Source organism: Rhea americana, unplaced genomic scaffold (genome assembly GCF_003343005.1).
Source record: "Rhea americana isolate MKP2758 unplaced genomic scaffold, rheAme1 scaffold_27, whole genome shotgun sequence".
Classification (NCBI taxonomy): Eukaryota; Metazoa; Chordata; class Aves; order Rheiformes; family Rheidae; genus Rhea; species Rhea americana.
Genome location: NW_028186390.1, coordinates 2,112,301 through 2,129,788, shown reverse-complemented (window position 1 = coordinate 2,129,788; position 17,488 = coordinate 2,112,301). Strand labels below are relative to the sequence as shown.

Sequence of the window (17,488 nt, the reverse complement as noted above, 5' to 3'; positions counted from 1 at the left end):
CTTACAGCTCTACGCAAGATAACTAACTCACAATCAGTACATTTAAACTGGGAGTCCATTCCTCCCCACTTACATTTCTCACAATGAAAACCTACATGCATCTGCAAATCAAAAAAGGTTAAAAATCACTTACGCAGATCTCCTGGCAACTGCAAAATGCAGCAAATCATCAAGACCAAACAAACAAGTGCCAAAGTAGCCTTTAGATGTGATACTCTCAACCTGGACATCTTGACATCTATCTTCTCATGACCACAGCACAGATAAAACAGAGTTAGGGACACTGAAACAGTGAAGGGGAATGACCCAGTGCAGGCTGTCCTACCTCTAAACGTGTGCTGAATCCAGTCTCTCAGAAGCAGAACTTCAATGCATTCCCGCAGCCATTTCAGAAAAACGCTGCGTGCAGGACCTTTACTTCCTAATGTTTTCATCCAAGCAGTTAGYGTCTAGTTTATGCCTTAAAATGAAACATTTTATCTCAGCTGCACACATGTATTGTGGATGACCCAACTGCGTTCTGTTCCTCAGGACCACTGGGTGTTCCTTATGGATTCCCGAAGCATGGTGGGGCTTGACCTATGGCTTCCCCACACAGTGATTTGCCAGTCTGGGAACAAGAAACAGTACAGCTGTGTGCAAGGAAGCTATACCTGAACCAACAAACCCTCTAGAGAGGTCCTCCACGAGTCTTACACTGACATAAATGAATTTTTGCTTTTTTTGATGCTACCACCACAAAAGCTAAAGAAAGTCTGGCCATTTGGCAATTTTTGCATGACAGTGCAGCTAAGACAAACCTGGCAGCTTTCAAAGCATGAAATATGTCTATATAAGATAATGTGGATGTACCCAGGCAACAAACTGCAGAGCTGCTGAATAAACTGCATTTATTCTATGGCTTGGATGATTTCACCTCCATAATCTGCATTAATCCACCACTAACATCAGAAATYGGGACCAATTCTAAGACTTCCCTGGCAACAATTCTCAAAGAACTACTGATCAGAAAAAAAGCCAAACCAAAACAACATCAAAAACTCTTAAAAAGACTTTCTTCCCATGAAACGAAGACTGTCAAAAATGACACCTATCTGAGGCACACAACTGGCAACACTGCAGCTTTCAAGTAACAGATTTCTARGCTCCAACTTTTCAAGGTCAGAAGGACTTGTCATAAAGAACTTCAATGTCACAAGAAAATTGAAATTCCCATTTTCTCATTGACATAGAACAATAAGAGCTTGCATTTTGCCACTGAAATTTTAAAAAGGCTRTATTTAATAATTTTAGAGGTTTCAATAATGCATTAGCTATAATTTCTCCCTTTAGGTCTGCAAAGTTGGTCTCAGGGTAAACTTAAAGCACCTGGATTTGCAGATGGTGCATTTAAAAAAATATACAGCAGTATTCATACATTATTTTTTAGTATTTCCAGAACCATATGTCTGTAAAATATGTGGCATAAGCAAAATACAAAGTAAAAATCTTTTATTGCACATGTTTGGAAAACTCTGCCTTGCTTTCCTGAAGCTCTAGTGAGCTTCACTGCTCAGTAGAAAAGTATGTTGTTTCAAACTCATTCTGAAAAAGGTTTTACAGCATACCATACCAGGAACAGCATTTCCTATTATTTAATTTCATCTATATGAGAACTCTTCTAAATAATTCAGGTTGTATCACAGTTTAGTGGTCATAAAACCTTGGACTAAAGTAAATACAACACATTTCTTACATCATATAAAGCTAACCAAATTCTTACATTTCAGCCTGTGATAACTGAAGTCACATTATTAAGCCTTACGTAAAGCTCCTATTCTGCTCCCATCCAAACGTGGAGTTCAAGTTGGAGTCAGTGCAGAGTATCTGCAAGAGGGTACAAACATCCCAATCCTGAGAAATCCTGGGCTCCCAAAACTCCCAGGAACATCGGTCTATATTGCCAGCACAAGATCTTTTTAAGAATGAGGGTTGCATTGCTGAGAGGCTGGTACAGTGTAGATTATACGATACATAAAAGAGTGGAATTCTGAACCAAAAGGCAAGCTGGAATACCTTATTTCAGAAATAAAGGAGATGAAGCACTGAATTCATGCTTCTTATCCACACAGCCAAGTCTTATCCCAGCTGTGCCTATGTAATTTTAAGTGCAGGTTGCTTGTACAGATCTGCACAAGCAAGTCCCTTCTGAGAGATACCGCTTTCTCTGTGGCACTACATATTTGAACAGCTTGTATTTCCAGTGATGATTAGCTCTGCTGGGGGAATCTGGCTTTCTTTTAATTTCCTGATTTTTTTGTGTTGAAGTACTGAACCTCAAGCTTTCTGAACTCCTAGCACAATTTTGTCTTCACTGTTCTAGGGAAAACCGTGCTGGTTCCTCCCAGATCCTCGGGGAGAGGGGCAGAAGGGGCAACACAGAAGCCAAACTGRTGCAAGAGAGAGCAAGTGCTCAGAGGCCAGTTGCAGGTGGCTCCTCTCATATCCACTGGCTGTTTCTCCTGTAACAGGGCCTTGCTGCTACAGCCAGGGATCATCTTCCAGATCTGGTGCACACAGGCTGTCCTTGCCCTAAGGATTTCACAGGCTCTGGACAACAGTCAAATACATATGGAACAAGTAAGCCAGAGGAGTGCAAGAAGGACAGAGGAAGGCACCATGGTGCAGCAAGCACTGAGTAGACGTGCTCATCCGCACAGCAGCTCTGCTGGGTTTCCCAATGAGTGACCCTATTGGAGAGTGGGGTCTGGAAGGACATCATACCCACCACCCTCTCTTCACAGGGAGCATCCATGTACAAAGGACAGACTGTCTGAGGCAGCAGCACTGCCACGCAGCGGATAAAAGCTGAGCATAAGGCCTTCGCACAGAAATGGCAGCCTTTCAGAGGATACTAAAACAGTGTTTCCAAAGAGGCTCCCTTACGTGGTAATTGGAGCCAGAGCACGAGGCCAGTAGCACCATGCCAGAAGTGCTGCAGTTCCCAACAGCTCTCAGAGGAAAAGAGTACTGTATCTGAAATCTCCACATTATTTACAAAACAAATGTACACGCCTTCCATTGCCACTGTAAATGAGCAAYTTGCGATAACTGACAGTTTTAAGAAGCTGGAGGAGATCATTCAGCTGTACATCTAGGGACCCTTTGCAACACTCTCTGACTGCTCCGCCGTCTTCCCCGGGTTTTATACGCTGAGCGCTGAGCACAGTGTGGGCGGGTGTGCTCCGTCTGATAATGGATTATTTGACTAAAGGCCAACATTAGCTGTGTGCTGACTCCAGTTGTGGTAAAGGAGGTATTARGACTTTCCCAGTTCCACACGCAACTCATTCACAGCTAGCATGCAGCGGCAGTTCTGTTGCAAAACTCTAAAGCTATTAACTGAGAGGGGAAAGGGGGACAGGAAGGAGAGGGATCATGAATCTTGGATTAAGGCAGTCATCCCTAAAATACAATTTCTGAGAGAAGGTGATTCAGAGAGACACTGAAGGGGATAACAAGTTTTAGTCCACTGAGGGATAAAAGCACAAAGCCAGCCGTAACTCCAAATCCTGAGGGAGATTATGAATTGCTGAGGTGAATTGCTAGGATGTTGCACATCCTAGAAACGCAAAGTGGTTCAAAGCTCAACCCAGAGAGCTTGTTTGCATTGATATCTCCCTTTATTTCTGTCTGGTCACTAGGGTTGGATAGAACAACCAGTGTCAAGCAGAGTCTGTACCTTCTACCATGTTCTTATGCATGTGGCTACTCCTTGGCTGCAACTTACTTCACCAGATTCTGAGGAGCACTCAGCCTCCCTCAGTTATGTTCTTGTATTCCTAAATCTTCAGRTAAAGACCATGTTTTCTGTTACTTGCTTGTCAAGAACTTTTGGCATCRCAAACACCACGAACAGAAATTATCCCAACTGCTGACCACATTCTCTCACATGCCAAAGTGTTGTTTTGGCTCTGTATCATGTGTCTGGTGAACAACACAGTGCTAAAATTAGATGCTATGACTGGGAGGTCCATAAAGTAGAGCTGGGCATTGACATTACCCTGTAAATCCCATGACAATGGGATGAAAACAGTATTAGCCAGATGGACACATAAGCAGAGCATGACTGGTGGGACACACAAACAACCCACAAGGGAATAGAAGGGACCTGTATATACCTTCCAAGATATTTCTCAAATGTTTCCAGTTACTTAAGAAGCAGTAGAGCCTCAAGGATTTAGACTGTGTTATCAAGCAAAGAGGAGGGAGTTAGGCCTATCACCTGCTCCTTTTTCGTAACAGTGGCCTCTCATGCTCTGCAGCAGACAATCCTTTATGTTGTTCTCAGAATCCTCTCTCAGATGGGGGCTGGAAGGGGTTCATATTTCTGAGGATGAGTATTGTGATCCCCAGGAGGCAGGTATCTGTCATTTCCTCATTACAGATTTTACAAAAAGGTTCAAAAAGATCTAAGCAGGATACTCTCTTACTCCTTTTGTTTGCTCCTGCCCTAATTATCTTTGTCTCGTAATTATCTTCTCTGACAGAATAAAAAAAAGTTGGTAACTGCCAGTTCCACGTTAAGCCATACAGGGCCTGGGAGGGAGCAGACTTAAATGCAGTAGTAACGGCACCTACCTATCTTCATGGTGACAACAGAGTATTTTGTAATGTGGTATCGATATTATTTGTCCTATTCAAACAAACAAACAAACAAACAGCTCCTTCTACTTGCTTGCTATATTGTTGTGCATTTTCTTCCTGAAAACACAGACGCTCTTACCCCACAAGCAAATGGAAAGGGGGAAAGAAGATATAAATACATATAACAGAATCAGAAACAGCCAGATTTCCAAGACCAAGCCATAGTTCACATTTCCTCTCGCTTTGACTATGGAAATTTGGGCTTGATAGTTCCGGGCAAAGCATGCCAGTTATTCTAAGTATCTAAGATAAAGGCTGTAACTTCATTGAGGTTTTTCTTTTCTGCAGCTCTTCAAAAAGGTCAAGATCATTCCATATTGTATCCCCTGCCAAAAAGCAGCATAATTAAAATAGATGGACAGGTTTTAATTTGGAGCAGGCTTCTATTCACAATGGATGTCTGTTTAGGGTACTTGTTTAAAATCTGGTAATGTTAAATTTGTAACAACAAAAAAAAATAATGGAGTTCTGTGTTTTCATATAATTAATTTATAGCAAATGTTTAAATAGAGATTCTGTTCATAGCAGATTCAACTACAGTGTATATATCAAAACCAGAGACCAAATTTTCACATTACAGCCTTAAAAGCAAATACCAAGGATGTGGCTGTATGGGAACACTGAGAATATTTCATTAAAGGAAATGCTGTAGAAATAAAAGTGGCATTGACTTCCTGTAAGTTTGATGGTGGCATGCCAAATTGCCATATGGGAGACATTGGTTTGGGAGTAAGTATCATCCCTGCCTTCCAGGCTACTATTCGGAAACAACACATCATCAGGATGACCAGTGGAGGTATAGAGGAGGCAAACCTGACCCTACCTAAGCCTCTGGCAAAACTCTCAGTGCCTTTGAGCATGCTGGAACAGTCCCAAAGAAAATCCTTATCATAAGTCCAGGGCAGGAAGGCTGCAGCCACATTTAGAGTGCCTCCCACTGCCACTGCTGTTGACAACTGTCTGGGCACACATGCTGAACAGCTGCACTTCAGTCCCTGCAGTGAGAACCTGCAAATGAGCCTTAGAAGCTCTTAGAAGGACATTCAAAGTAAAGTAAATACTCTTCCAAATGTAGTGCCCACATCTAGTCACAAGATAAAACCCAGGAAAAGAGTAAACCCAGGTTCAAATCCAGAGCCATGCTACTGGGAAATGGTTACAACAATGAAGCACTCCAAAAGAGCAAAGTGTATCAGCCAATAAAACTTGCAATGATACCTTATATCCGAGTGTGCCAAGTTCAGCTGCCCAACATGAAGCAGCCTCTCACAGGACAGTGGGTGGTCTCGCATAAGTGGGCTCCCTGCATGGATGAACAGACCTTGTCTGCAGACAGGTACAGAGCTATTTGTCATCTCCATGTCCATCATGTTCTTCTTCTCAGAGATCAAATTACAATGACTGTAGCCACCATTCACTGTCAAAAAAAGAAGAAATAATCATAAACCTCTAACCAAGAACCATCTGTATTCATTACTACTTCGTATGCTCCTTCTTTCAGATYTCCTTGTAAAACTCTTGTAAATGATGTGGCAGTAGAAATGAAAAGTTTCACAATGAAGTAAAAATTAATTCCAAGGGAATCTGAGTCTGTGAATTATGGCTGTTTATTTCTCTTTTTAAGTTATGGGGCTGTTTTAACACTTACATTCTAACTTAAAATAACCTTAGTGTGACCGCTTCCTTTCCTTCTGTGTATTTTTCTGGTAGAGTCTTGCTTATGTCAGATTTTGKGGGAGGACATTTTAGAGTTACTTTTTAGAAGTCTTTATTTTCAGTGGGAGGAGCTCTGAAAACAGTGACGTAAGTCAAGTTCTTTTTTGCAGACAATTATTTATGTGATTATGACTTTAGATGGGCATGTTTCTACTTTACTCTCAGGTCAACAGTGAGAAAAAAACTAATTTTGTTTCAATGTATACATTTCATTGTATTTTCCAAATAAGCTGTTATTATAAATGATGATAGTGATGATGATGCTAATAATAAGAATAACAGATTCTGCACTGTATTACTCTGGTGAACATTAAATTTTACTAGACTTGGAAAAACAGACTAGAGCTATAGCAATATTCTTAAGAAATACAGACACATCCAACAAAGGACAATCTACCCAAAAAGAGAGGACAAAGTGGGAGTTGTGAATTCATATCTATATTGGTCAAACACGAGCAATTCCATTTAATTTAGTTAGTTGCTTTGTTGTTAGGAAACTACTCACATACTCAAGAGATAAGCATGTCTAGAAGTATTTGTAAGGCATTCAGACTTAAGAGGTTAGCTTAAAAAGTTACAACAGTTATTTAACAACATCTTCATTACTGTATCTGAGTAATGCTTTCAAAATAATAGCTCTCCCCCAATCTGTTTTTTTTTCGTAGTGACAAAATGTAATGATGCCAGAAACTAATGGCAAGCGTATTTTCTTTATACGCATACAGAGCCCAGGAAAGCAACACTTTCACCCTTGTATCCAGAGCTGCTGGTGGGATATTACAGAGCTGGGCAGCATTGCAGTTATTCTGTTTACTATGGAGGCACTGACTGTTGCACACTGAGGAAGAAAACAAATTCTGCCAACAAAGTGACAGAAGATAAAACCTATGCCCAGTTTTATGCAAATCACCAACTCTCAATAGCACCAAGATTTCTCCTTTACTAAGGTGTTAAAAGGCAGCATTCATTTCATCATAGTTTTTCTGTCTGTATTTGACACAAAGTCTATGCCATTCAAATATCTGAAAATGGGTATCTAAGTCAGGCTTATGAAGCTCTGGGACAGGCTTTCCTCTCCCCCTTGACTACCAAAAGCACCGAGACGATTAAACTGGGTACTTCACCTCTAGCCAGCTGTAGTTCAGTGAAATTAATCCCATTGAACAGCCATGTAACTTACAACCATCTTCGTCACAAACAACCCCCGTCACACTGCTCTCGGGTCTGGTCTTCTTACTGAAACCCAGGCTGGGCACAACCACTGCCTCAGTTCACTTTACGATACTTTCACGACGTAAGACTAAGCAACACCACACTCTACTTTTGCAGTGGCTACAGTTTTGCTGTATGGTTCATAAAGTTTAAGTCAGAGGCTTGTGCTCGTTTTAGACAGTCACCGCTGTAGCATGGTTTCTCAGATCAAAGATGCCTTTAACGCACTTGAACCCCCCTTTCCTCTCATGTATAGCTGCTATCCCCATAGCTGTCAAAAGGCAAGTGGGGAAACCCTGAGCTGCTGTGCTCCTCTACTATTACAGTCAATGAATGCTTTGAAAGCGATGAGAACCACATTCAGGTTTTTGGTGAGTATACATAAGAAGAAACAGGTGACTGTGGAAGGCAGAAAAAGTCTCTGGTAACTGGATAAATTGTGAAAGGGCTCACTGCACAAAAGTTCATTCTCCTCCACTGGCTGGCCTCCACAGCTTCCCCAGCACGCTCCCCAGCACCACTCTAACAGGGAAGAGCACGGCGATGAAGACACAGTCCTGGCAAGGATCCAGACCCACAGAAAAGAGTGAGCACATGTGACACCCAAATTACTAGTCTCAAGAGGCATCACTGTGACATTTCCAGAATAGAATTCCCCATTTCCAGTGAAAAGTCTTCTGTGTTGGGTTCATGCATTACATTTCTTGATCATATTTTTGTTTGATTTTTGTTTAAGAAGTCAGAATCTTAAAAAYTGAAAAAACAATACAGGTTTTTTTCTACCAAGCTCCAATCAAAATACTAAGACATGCGGTAAGTCTTAGGAAGTGCAGGCCAGTATTATTTTATTTATATAAAAAGACCTTGTAAGGTTTTTAGGAATGATATATGAGATTTTAATGAGAAATACAAATTTTCATTTAAACTACACAAAATAAGTCATTAGTCTTTTTAATGGCAATTAATGTATGTTTTAGTTGTTTCAGATTAATATTCTGAGACTCAGATCCACTAATATTCTGTGATTGGTCTGAATGGCTCTGAAGATAAAAAAAATATATAAAATAAAAGTGTAGCATCTTCTGGCCAGCACAAGGCAGTCAATCGTATTTGGTGGTTTTGGACCTAAGCATTTAAGAATATCATGTTGGATGCTTTTAAGCTCACAGTGGGTGTTTGTGATGATCAGGTCTTTCCTGGTTGTAATTACAACATAAATAATCATTATATCCTACAGAGTCCCCGACTCCATAGGGCTTTACTTTGTTCCTATTCTGGCTTTAACCCCTCATAATTTAACCCACTTCAGTGGTAATATCTACCTTAGCAAAACACTACAATAAAACCCCCAGCTGTTAATTTAGATACATGAGCCACATGTAAAGGCGACTGTTGAAAATACACTGTTCAACTTTTTGATGAAAAATAGTTCTATACACTTTTAAAGGCCACAACACTGAGAAAAGTTGGTAAATCAGTCATACCTACAATACCTAATTCATGGTTCCTCACTTTTTCCATCAGCAATGTTATCTGGACAATATTCAGGAGGTATCTTTTCTCCAGAACACTGTTAATTCTTTTAAAAATGTTTTACGTTTATCCTGGACCGAAGTAAAAACACTTTCTCTTTCCTTTTTCGATTCCAAAACGATATAAGTATGAAATTAATTAAGGTCTTTCTAAATATGCATTTTATCAATTTTATCACATTATCAAAACACAGAAATCTGAAGCTTGCACTCAAAGTTCAGCAATATCAACTGTAGCATACAGTGATACCTATTTGTTTGAAGACAGAGATTTCCTAGAATAACATGAACATTATCCCTGTGCTGTCAAGAATGATTATCTTTTCTTGTAGCTGTCAAATCAGAAAATGCATTTTCTCCCCGCAAAGGAACCAAACACTCATGCTAAAACCATGAAATGAGGTGTGCATTTCAGCCAGTCTGCTGTACATTTTCCTACACAAAATACCCTACAGATTTGTTAACAAGGGCTAAAAATGACTTACCCAAGAGCACCTCATCTGAAGCCACTCTGGCATCAAAGTGCCCTCTGAAACATGCCCACCTCACGGGAGCTGGAACGATGGATCAGTAGCAACACCCATGTCTCACTTCCCCACAGCAAACTAAAGCAAGGAGCAAGAGGTTGCCTCCAAAGACAGACAACCAGAGCCTACGTTCAGCTGTTTAAGCAAATTCATTGACTTCAAAGAAAGGATAAAAAGGTTTACACCAGTGTAACTGAGATCAGAATCTGGCCCTTTGACAACTGGCTTTTTTGTGCAATATTGATATCACTGGCGGGCATACAGGAGATTTAAGCATTTTCTATGTCTGGAACTAGATCTCTTCTTCACTGGTATCTAGGGGGCCTTTAACCTACATACTGTAACTTACCAATATCAGATGAAAGGAGCTCCTGCTCCCTCCCCTACACCAAAGCGTTCRCCTTGCCTTCAGGAGAACCCTCGCTATTTCATAAATCCCTATAAAAAAAACTAATCCTAATTTACAGAGTAAATCTAATAAAAGCAGAATGGTTTCCAGAAGGATCTCATGGAAGTGGAATCCATCAGTGTAACTTTTGTCTTTCTCTTTTCTGTCCTGCAGTTTTGATTTATATCTTTAACTTTAAATGCTTACGAAGGGAACAGAAGAGGCTGATACAGTAGTGTGCGAAGGCTGCAATCAGGCAATTCCTTCCATATGAGTAATCAAGTTAGTTCAGCTTTGGATATCTTGCTGCTTTCATTCTGGGGTAAGTGACTTGGAGGGAGATTTTTTGTGATTTATGCCAGAAGTCACGTGAGAATCAGGCCCACTGACTGCCACGGCGTTATGCACCTCAGGAAGGACTGCTCACAACCAGGCACGATCTGCAGAGCCAGCCCTGCATTTCTTGCTAGGRGTAAATGTCACCCAGTAGAAAACAGGGCACCTACTTGCACAAAGGGAAACCTGTCCGAGTAACAATGAAACCCATATGAACAGCAACCCTTCTAAAGAGCAATAGCTTTTTTTCTTCCCCAGGGAACATCTTGTTTACTGCTCAGGAAGATTTCATTCCTACTGATAAAATTGACTATTAAGGCTACAGATAGATAAGAGCAAGGGCTAATGGAACGGGTAACTACTCAACAACAAGCATATGTGTTACAGTGCTGTGGAGTTTACTTAATTAAGGACAATGAACAAATAACTGAAATAATGTATAATTGAAATGACTCACATTCAAAATAGAGACAGATTTGAAATATTTGCCTAACACACTTAGATATCCCCCGAGCATTGTGGGTTTTGTGGCAACAACCAAACTAGGTCATTTGCCTTTTATTATTATTTTTTTTTTTTTACTGCTTCATTCTCTTTAATTACTTCTTTTTAAAAAATATTTTGCCATTCTCGGTTTTGTTTGGATGCAACATCCAAACTTTACCACGACAACACTGAGAAATGGAACATTATTATTGGCAGCCAGATGAATCACGTGAAACTAGTGAAAGACCAAACACTACTAGATTTTCTCTGACAAGTGAAAATCATCCACTCTGGAAGAGGCCACCAAAGCCCTCTGCCGAGAGAAAACTATTAACTCAGAAGGTGCCAACACAGCAAAATGTGGACTCACAGARAAGGTACTGCACAGATACTCAACATCCCATACAGCATATCCAGTGCTGAATAATCTTCATTACTGCATGGCAGGAGCTCCTGCTACAGCTCCTATATGCTTAGTGAATTAAGAGCGTAAATAGGCACGTAGAGCACTTTGCTGCCTGCTTGAAGGTTGTAACTCATGAACTGAAAATTTCAAAGATCAGAATCTTCAAAATGACTCAGGAAAATACAGCTTTTTCAAAACTTCCTACACAAAAGGACTGTTTCTGTCATTCTCCTCGAGTCTTTTATGCATATTCCGCCAGCCTGTGTTGTGAATGGGAGTGCCTAAATCCTACAACAACACAGAGTCAAGGGGGAGCCATGTCAAGACTGGCAGACAGAAACAATAGCTCTTCTTAAAACTGCTAGAGGCAAGYCAAACCATATGATTGTGGAAACAGTACAGATTTTTTTATGCCTTGAGAAAATCATGATTCTTCCTTCAGTTTCAGTAAATTGCTATTAGAATGGGTGTGAATTTGGGACTAAATTAAACCGTGGACACAGCTTAAGAGAAGAAAAATCACTTTACAAGTAAGCTGGTATGATCAGTCACATATTGTATCACAGCCTTAAGAAGACCCTACCCAAATAACAGACTTTCAGGTCTTGGTCTAGAGAGCCAGAAGAGAGGATATTCTGATCTTTGACTGACCTCTTTGCACTCATTTGCACCACCTGCTACACCAGACCTTTAGGCATTTGGTCTTCTCAGTCCTTTGGAGGGGAAAGTTCTGCACTTTAAGAGACCTTTGCAATGACCTCTAATTCAGTAAAAGACTTCCATTAACACTTGATTTTGAAAGACTTATTTTAAATTACATTTTGTATCACAGTAATCACATGATGTGGTCCCAACTTGCCTGACCATGATTCCTTATGTAGGAAAATACATACAGTTACAGTCTCTCTCACAAAGGTTTGAAAACCATATCTTTTTATCACAAGCTGTATTCCTACTCTGCATATTTTGGAAACTCTCTGTGTTTTGACTTCGTCTCTGTGCTGATACCAATAATGTGCACCACTAGGTGTCTCCTAGGGCAGAAGGAGGCAAGAACCCCTTAGAGGTGAACAGTCCCAGTGAAGTGTGTTAAGCGGCAGAATTCCCCCCTAGTTCTGTGAATTACCTACAAATTACCCAGGTCTGCCATGATGGACAGGTAGCAACTGCAGGATCTGAACATGGTGCTGAGAAAGCAGTTAAATAGATAGTGACAATTAAACAAAATCAGCTCCACACAGAAAACCCACTAAAACAATTCAAATACAACTGTGCAGGTCTTTGGGTCCAYTGGGCAGCCCACGGGGTGAAAAACAGGGGCTTTCAATATGACCATTTTTTATGCACAGCTCCTTTTATTCTTTCAGATTGGCAAATGAAGACAATGATTCTTTTTTCCAAAGCCATCAAGATAAGAGATCTCTGAGTCTCTTTGGTTGCTGTTGTTCCTTACCTGAGGACTGAAGCGATTAACAATGACAGCATTGAATTATCATTGCTGCATACAAAAGTTCATATCGCACAGTGATGAATGGAGCAGCTCACACCACATTCCAAGTTCACTCAGTATCAGTTACACTCTGTTCCCATTTTAAAGGTTTATTTAATACAATTGGTAGAAACTTAGCTTCACTTTTTTATGATAATGCTTGTACAATACCTTAATAAAAGCACAGTAAGTGAGAGCCAACATTCTTTCATTTACTGTGGAACAGATCATACCGTATGGTGAGAGTCAGAGGAAGACCCAAACTGTCCTACATCTCAGGATCAGAACAGAGGTGATATTCTCTGCCTATTTGAAAACACATATGGGTAATACAAATCCATAAAAGATTTCAGTGGAACGTGGTAGCGTTAAAACCAAGAAGATTCAATAAGATTAGARTAAGAAAGAAGGATATCTTTTCTCCTTGCTTTTTGAACTATCCTGTAGAATCCCATAACAGAAATACTTCTTTTCTTTCACATTGATGCATGAGTGAAGACAAAAGGACTAAGAAAATTCTTGTAAACCAAAACAATCCAGTTAGTGAAATACATTGTAGAGAATCAACCTGTTAAAAACTTGTGAAAGATAAATATAACTCAAGTGTATCTTTTTAGCAAATGCTGGACCCTMTGTGTTGGCAACATCTGTATTTGTTATTTCATGTTCAATTTATTTTTAAAAACAGTTACATGGATTGCATTTTCTTTCCATTCTGTGGAATTTCTTTTTGCAGTCTCCACAAAATATTTTAGAAGTGTCAACGAGTAGGATTGGCATTACTGAACAAAGAAASTGTGGTTAATTTTATATCAATCAAACTTAAAACAACTTGAAAACATTTCAATAGTTTAGAGATCTGTAGCCTTTTCTTTTTTATGCATGTGGACACAGATATAGCCATATTTCATTTTGTTCTGATATTTTAAAGATAACCTTGGAGTCCATGCAGGTAAGCAAAGAATGCAATAATGATACATTAATCTTTTATTGCTAAAATGTTTTGCCATGTTATATAATTTAGATTTCCAGCAAAGACCCTCACAACACTTGAAGTCAGTGAGCATGGCCCAGACTCAGGAAAACTCATGCTATGTGCTTAGGTTCCACTGACTTCACGGCCTTAGTTGATGTTCTGAGTTAGCCTCTGGAGTGCAAGAATATAACCATTTTAGGCAACAGCAAAGTGATCCTCAGAGAAGTTAAACAACTCTCTACTACCACAAGGAGAGTTTCACTACGCTTAGTTTTGGAACTCGGCATTCTTGGCTTCTTATTTTGATCTCACATCTCTAAATCATGCCCCCAGAGCTGAGAGCAGACTGAAAATGGCCATTGTACCCCTTTGTGACTGTCAGGAGAAAGTCTTCTCCTGCCTGRTGCAACACAGGTCTTGTCATTACACCCTCTGTTACAGGAACGCCTCAGCTTGGAATCACCTATTGCCTGTTGCCAGGCAATCTGAAAAACATTGTTGCTCAGCACATCTGGCCCTTTTTGTGGTCAGTTATCCTTCCTTGCAGCTTGGCTTTTGGAAACAGTGGGAAAAGACATTAAAATAAATGTTTTAGGAAAATATTAAGCTCAATAAACATTATTTTAATTAAAAAGGAAATCCTAAAACCTTTCTAATAGGCACTTGGAGGATATAAGCTCAATGTAATGAAATATGATGTATTTCTTTTTCCTTTTTTTAAGAAGATTGTGAATGGAATAGGCCTAGTTCTCAATATTTATGATAGGCAGGCTAGAGATCATTATGCTTTTCCTTGCATATTTGTGAAAGGTGTAAGACAACTTTGCACCACGTAGGGTTAGGTACACACTCACCTGCCCTTGTCCCCTTTGGTTTGGCTTTTTTGTTGGTCTAAATGGACACCACCAGGGTTTTCACAGCAGCCTGTAGCTGGATGGGGCCTGTAGGTTAAAAGAACTCCAGAGTGACTCTTTCAAGACAGAAGTTCACACATTTTGTGGTCAGGGCACTTGAATTGTTCCTATTGTAAACATGCTTTCATCAAAATTGAATACAACTCCTTTGAGAAGACAGGATCTTTCCATACAGCCACGGTTAGAGAAAATTTATTTCTTTCTGTTTTTTCCTCTAAGTCATTTAATTCACTAATATCCAGTGGATGCCTCCTGTGAATTGTATGTGGGTTATTGCTTTCCCATTTACTTATTAAACTCTGAACTTTTAAACTCCCAGATTTCCACTCCCCTATATTTTTACTTAGTTCATTTAGTCTCTCTTTTCCATGGAAGTTATAGCCAGCAGACCATGTAAAGACTCCACCGGGGTATATGCTCTCCCAAACATTAGAAACACACGGATGTGCAGGAAAGGAAAGCTGGGGCCTTGCCATATGGCACCTTGCATGTGCCTCATGTAAATATATATGTCTCTACATCCCAAGAAGTAATTTTATGTCTGCCTGGCTTGGCAGTGAGCTATATGTAACAAAAATACCCACCACCTATCCTTCCAGCAGTGCACAACAAAAATTATTTCCTTCAAGACGTTCAATTGCTGGRCTCAAGGATTTAGAAGCCTGGGAGTGCCTCCAAGTCAGTAAAAGCCATAGAAGCTAACTTCTCCAAAGACAGAATTGCCATAGATCGCACAGGGTATTGCATAAATGGTAAATTTTAAACAAAGGAGTACATTGTTAACTGAAAGCATTTTGTTCTTTTTAATGCAAGCTAGATGGAAAGAAAGGACTGGTAAGAAGGGGGTACATAACATCTAATTTTGGGGACCTAATTCTGACGCATGTATTTGGAGGCTAGTCAAAGGAGAGAGAAGTGACTCACAGTAGGAATCAAAGTGCAGTGGGAGTCTAGGAGGAATGACTTCCCATGTTGGCTGCTAAAGCTCTGTGAAAGGACTATGCGAAGCCGGAAAACCTGCATGCCAGCTTGCAGCTAAGGGTTTTATTCCACTCCATTTGATAGTCCTCCAAAAAGTGTGAAATGAGCTCCTATCCTGCAAGAAGCTTCATGAGTCTCCCTTCTCCAATGACCTCTTCACTCCACTTCACTTGCTTATAGGAGGATGGAAATAAATAGTGCGGGAATTAGGCTGTTGTGGAAGCTGCTGTGAAGATGAAGATACAGGGAAGAGGGAAGACAGAGACAGGATGATGGAGAAAGACTAGAGTGTAGATTTTCTTACTGAGCAGTACTGGCTGAAACAAGCATTGAACGAAGAACAAATGCTTAGCTTCTACTAAAAGTGTTCTGTGAGTCTTCCACAGATATCAGTGGGCAATTGCTATGGCCTAGGAGATACATAGAGTATATATGTATGTATATATTATCTACTATATATRTATGTATGTACTATCTAATACTATACATGTACTACGTACTTAGAACAAGAACTTTGCTATCAAGAACTATGCTGCCTAATATATCCTTCTGTAAAATGGGTCTGCAATATTTACATAAGTCATGAGAATAAAATACCTCAATGATTACATAAAACTGGATATTCCAGTGAAGAAGCAAATAGATACGTAAATGTTATCACAATCACGAGAAACCCTTTTATCTCATACACAGAATTATGCAGTCACAGAAAACAGGACTGAACTAGTCTTCAGAAGGTGATTTATTCTATCCTCTCTCCCACAGAGGATCCACCCTCCCAAACCTAGGGGTGTTTGCCCCATCTGTGCTTTCCAGCCTCCAGTGATTCCCTAGCTCTCCTAGCAAGCTGTTCAATTGTTGATCTGACTTAGACATTTTTTCTCAATGTCTAACTTAAACCACCCTTTGTGCAACTTAAACCATTACATTTTGTCCTGTCTCAACTGCACATGGAAAACAGTCTGTTCCCTTGCTCTCCTATAGCAACCTTTTATGTCTTCGAAGGCTGTTATGTCTTCACTCAGTTTTCTCCTGCCTATCCCACCTAGCCCTGAYTTTTCCAGTCTCATAAATTACGTTTTCTAGAGCTCTGCAACTCTGCTTCATCTCTAAACTCTCTGTTGTGGAACTTTTTCTCTCCAATGGATCCTTTTTCTGCACTTTATGCTGTATTTTTTCTATTTTTCCACTATCAGATCCTGTCCTTTGCAAACAGTGGCAGCTATGTACTTCCTCCAATCTGAGCCAGCAGGAAAGTAGCACAACAGCAAACTGATCCAGCAGTTAAACCTCAGCTGGATTCATGGCCAAAGCAGAGCCAGGTGCTGCAGAGGGAGCTGGAGACAGTGGCAAGCAGGCCGGGAGAAAGGACAAGAGGCAACGGGCACAAACTGAAACACAGGAAGTTCCATCTGAGTATGAGGAAAAATGTCTTTACTGTGAGGRTGACAGAGTGCTGGAACAGGTTGCCCAGAGAGGTTGAGTAGTCTCCTTCTCTGGAGATATTCAAAACCTGCCTGGATGCAACCCTGTCTACCATGCTCTAGGTRACCCTGCTTGAATACAGGGGTTGGAAGAGATGATCTCCAGAGGTCCCTTCCAACCTCAACCATTCTGTGATTCTATGAAAGCGCACTGTGGTTAGAGGTAGTACCAGGGCTGGAAAGTCAATATGCACCAGCTCAAGGGCTAGGGCAGCAGAGCAGCTGGAGTTCAGGCCAACTCTCAGGCAACCTGTCAGCCCAGAAAACCCAGTTAGTAATTAAGTTAAGAAACTAAGTTATGGACAGCTTATACGCCCTTGAAAACCCTTAGCACAAACACCCACTTAGTTTCTTA

The 17,488-nt window shown here is 40.4% G+C and overlaps 1 protein-coding gene across 2 annotated transcripts in view; it reads right to left on the bottom strand.

Annotated features, from left to right (window-relative positions):
• Positions 1–17,488, bottom strand: part of GLIS1 (GLIS family zinc finger 1) — a 200,564-nt gene that overhangs the window by 101,269 nt on the left and 81,807 nt on the right. For both annotated transcript variants that reach the window (XM_085308005.1, XM_085308004.1), the window contains exon 2: positions 5,905–6,103. In XM_085308005.1, coding sequence (XP_085164131.1) covers positions 5,905–6,103 — 199 coding nt within the window. The remainder of the gene's footprint in view (positions 1–5,904; positions 6,104–17,488) is intronic.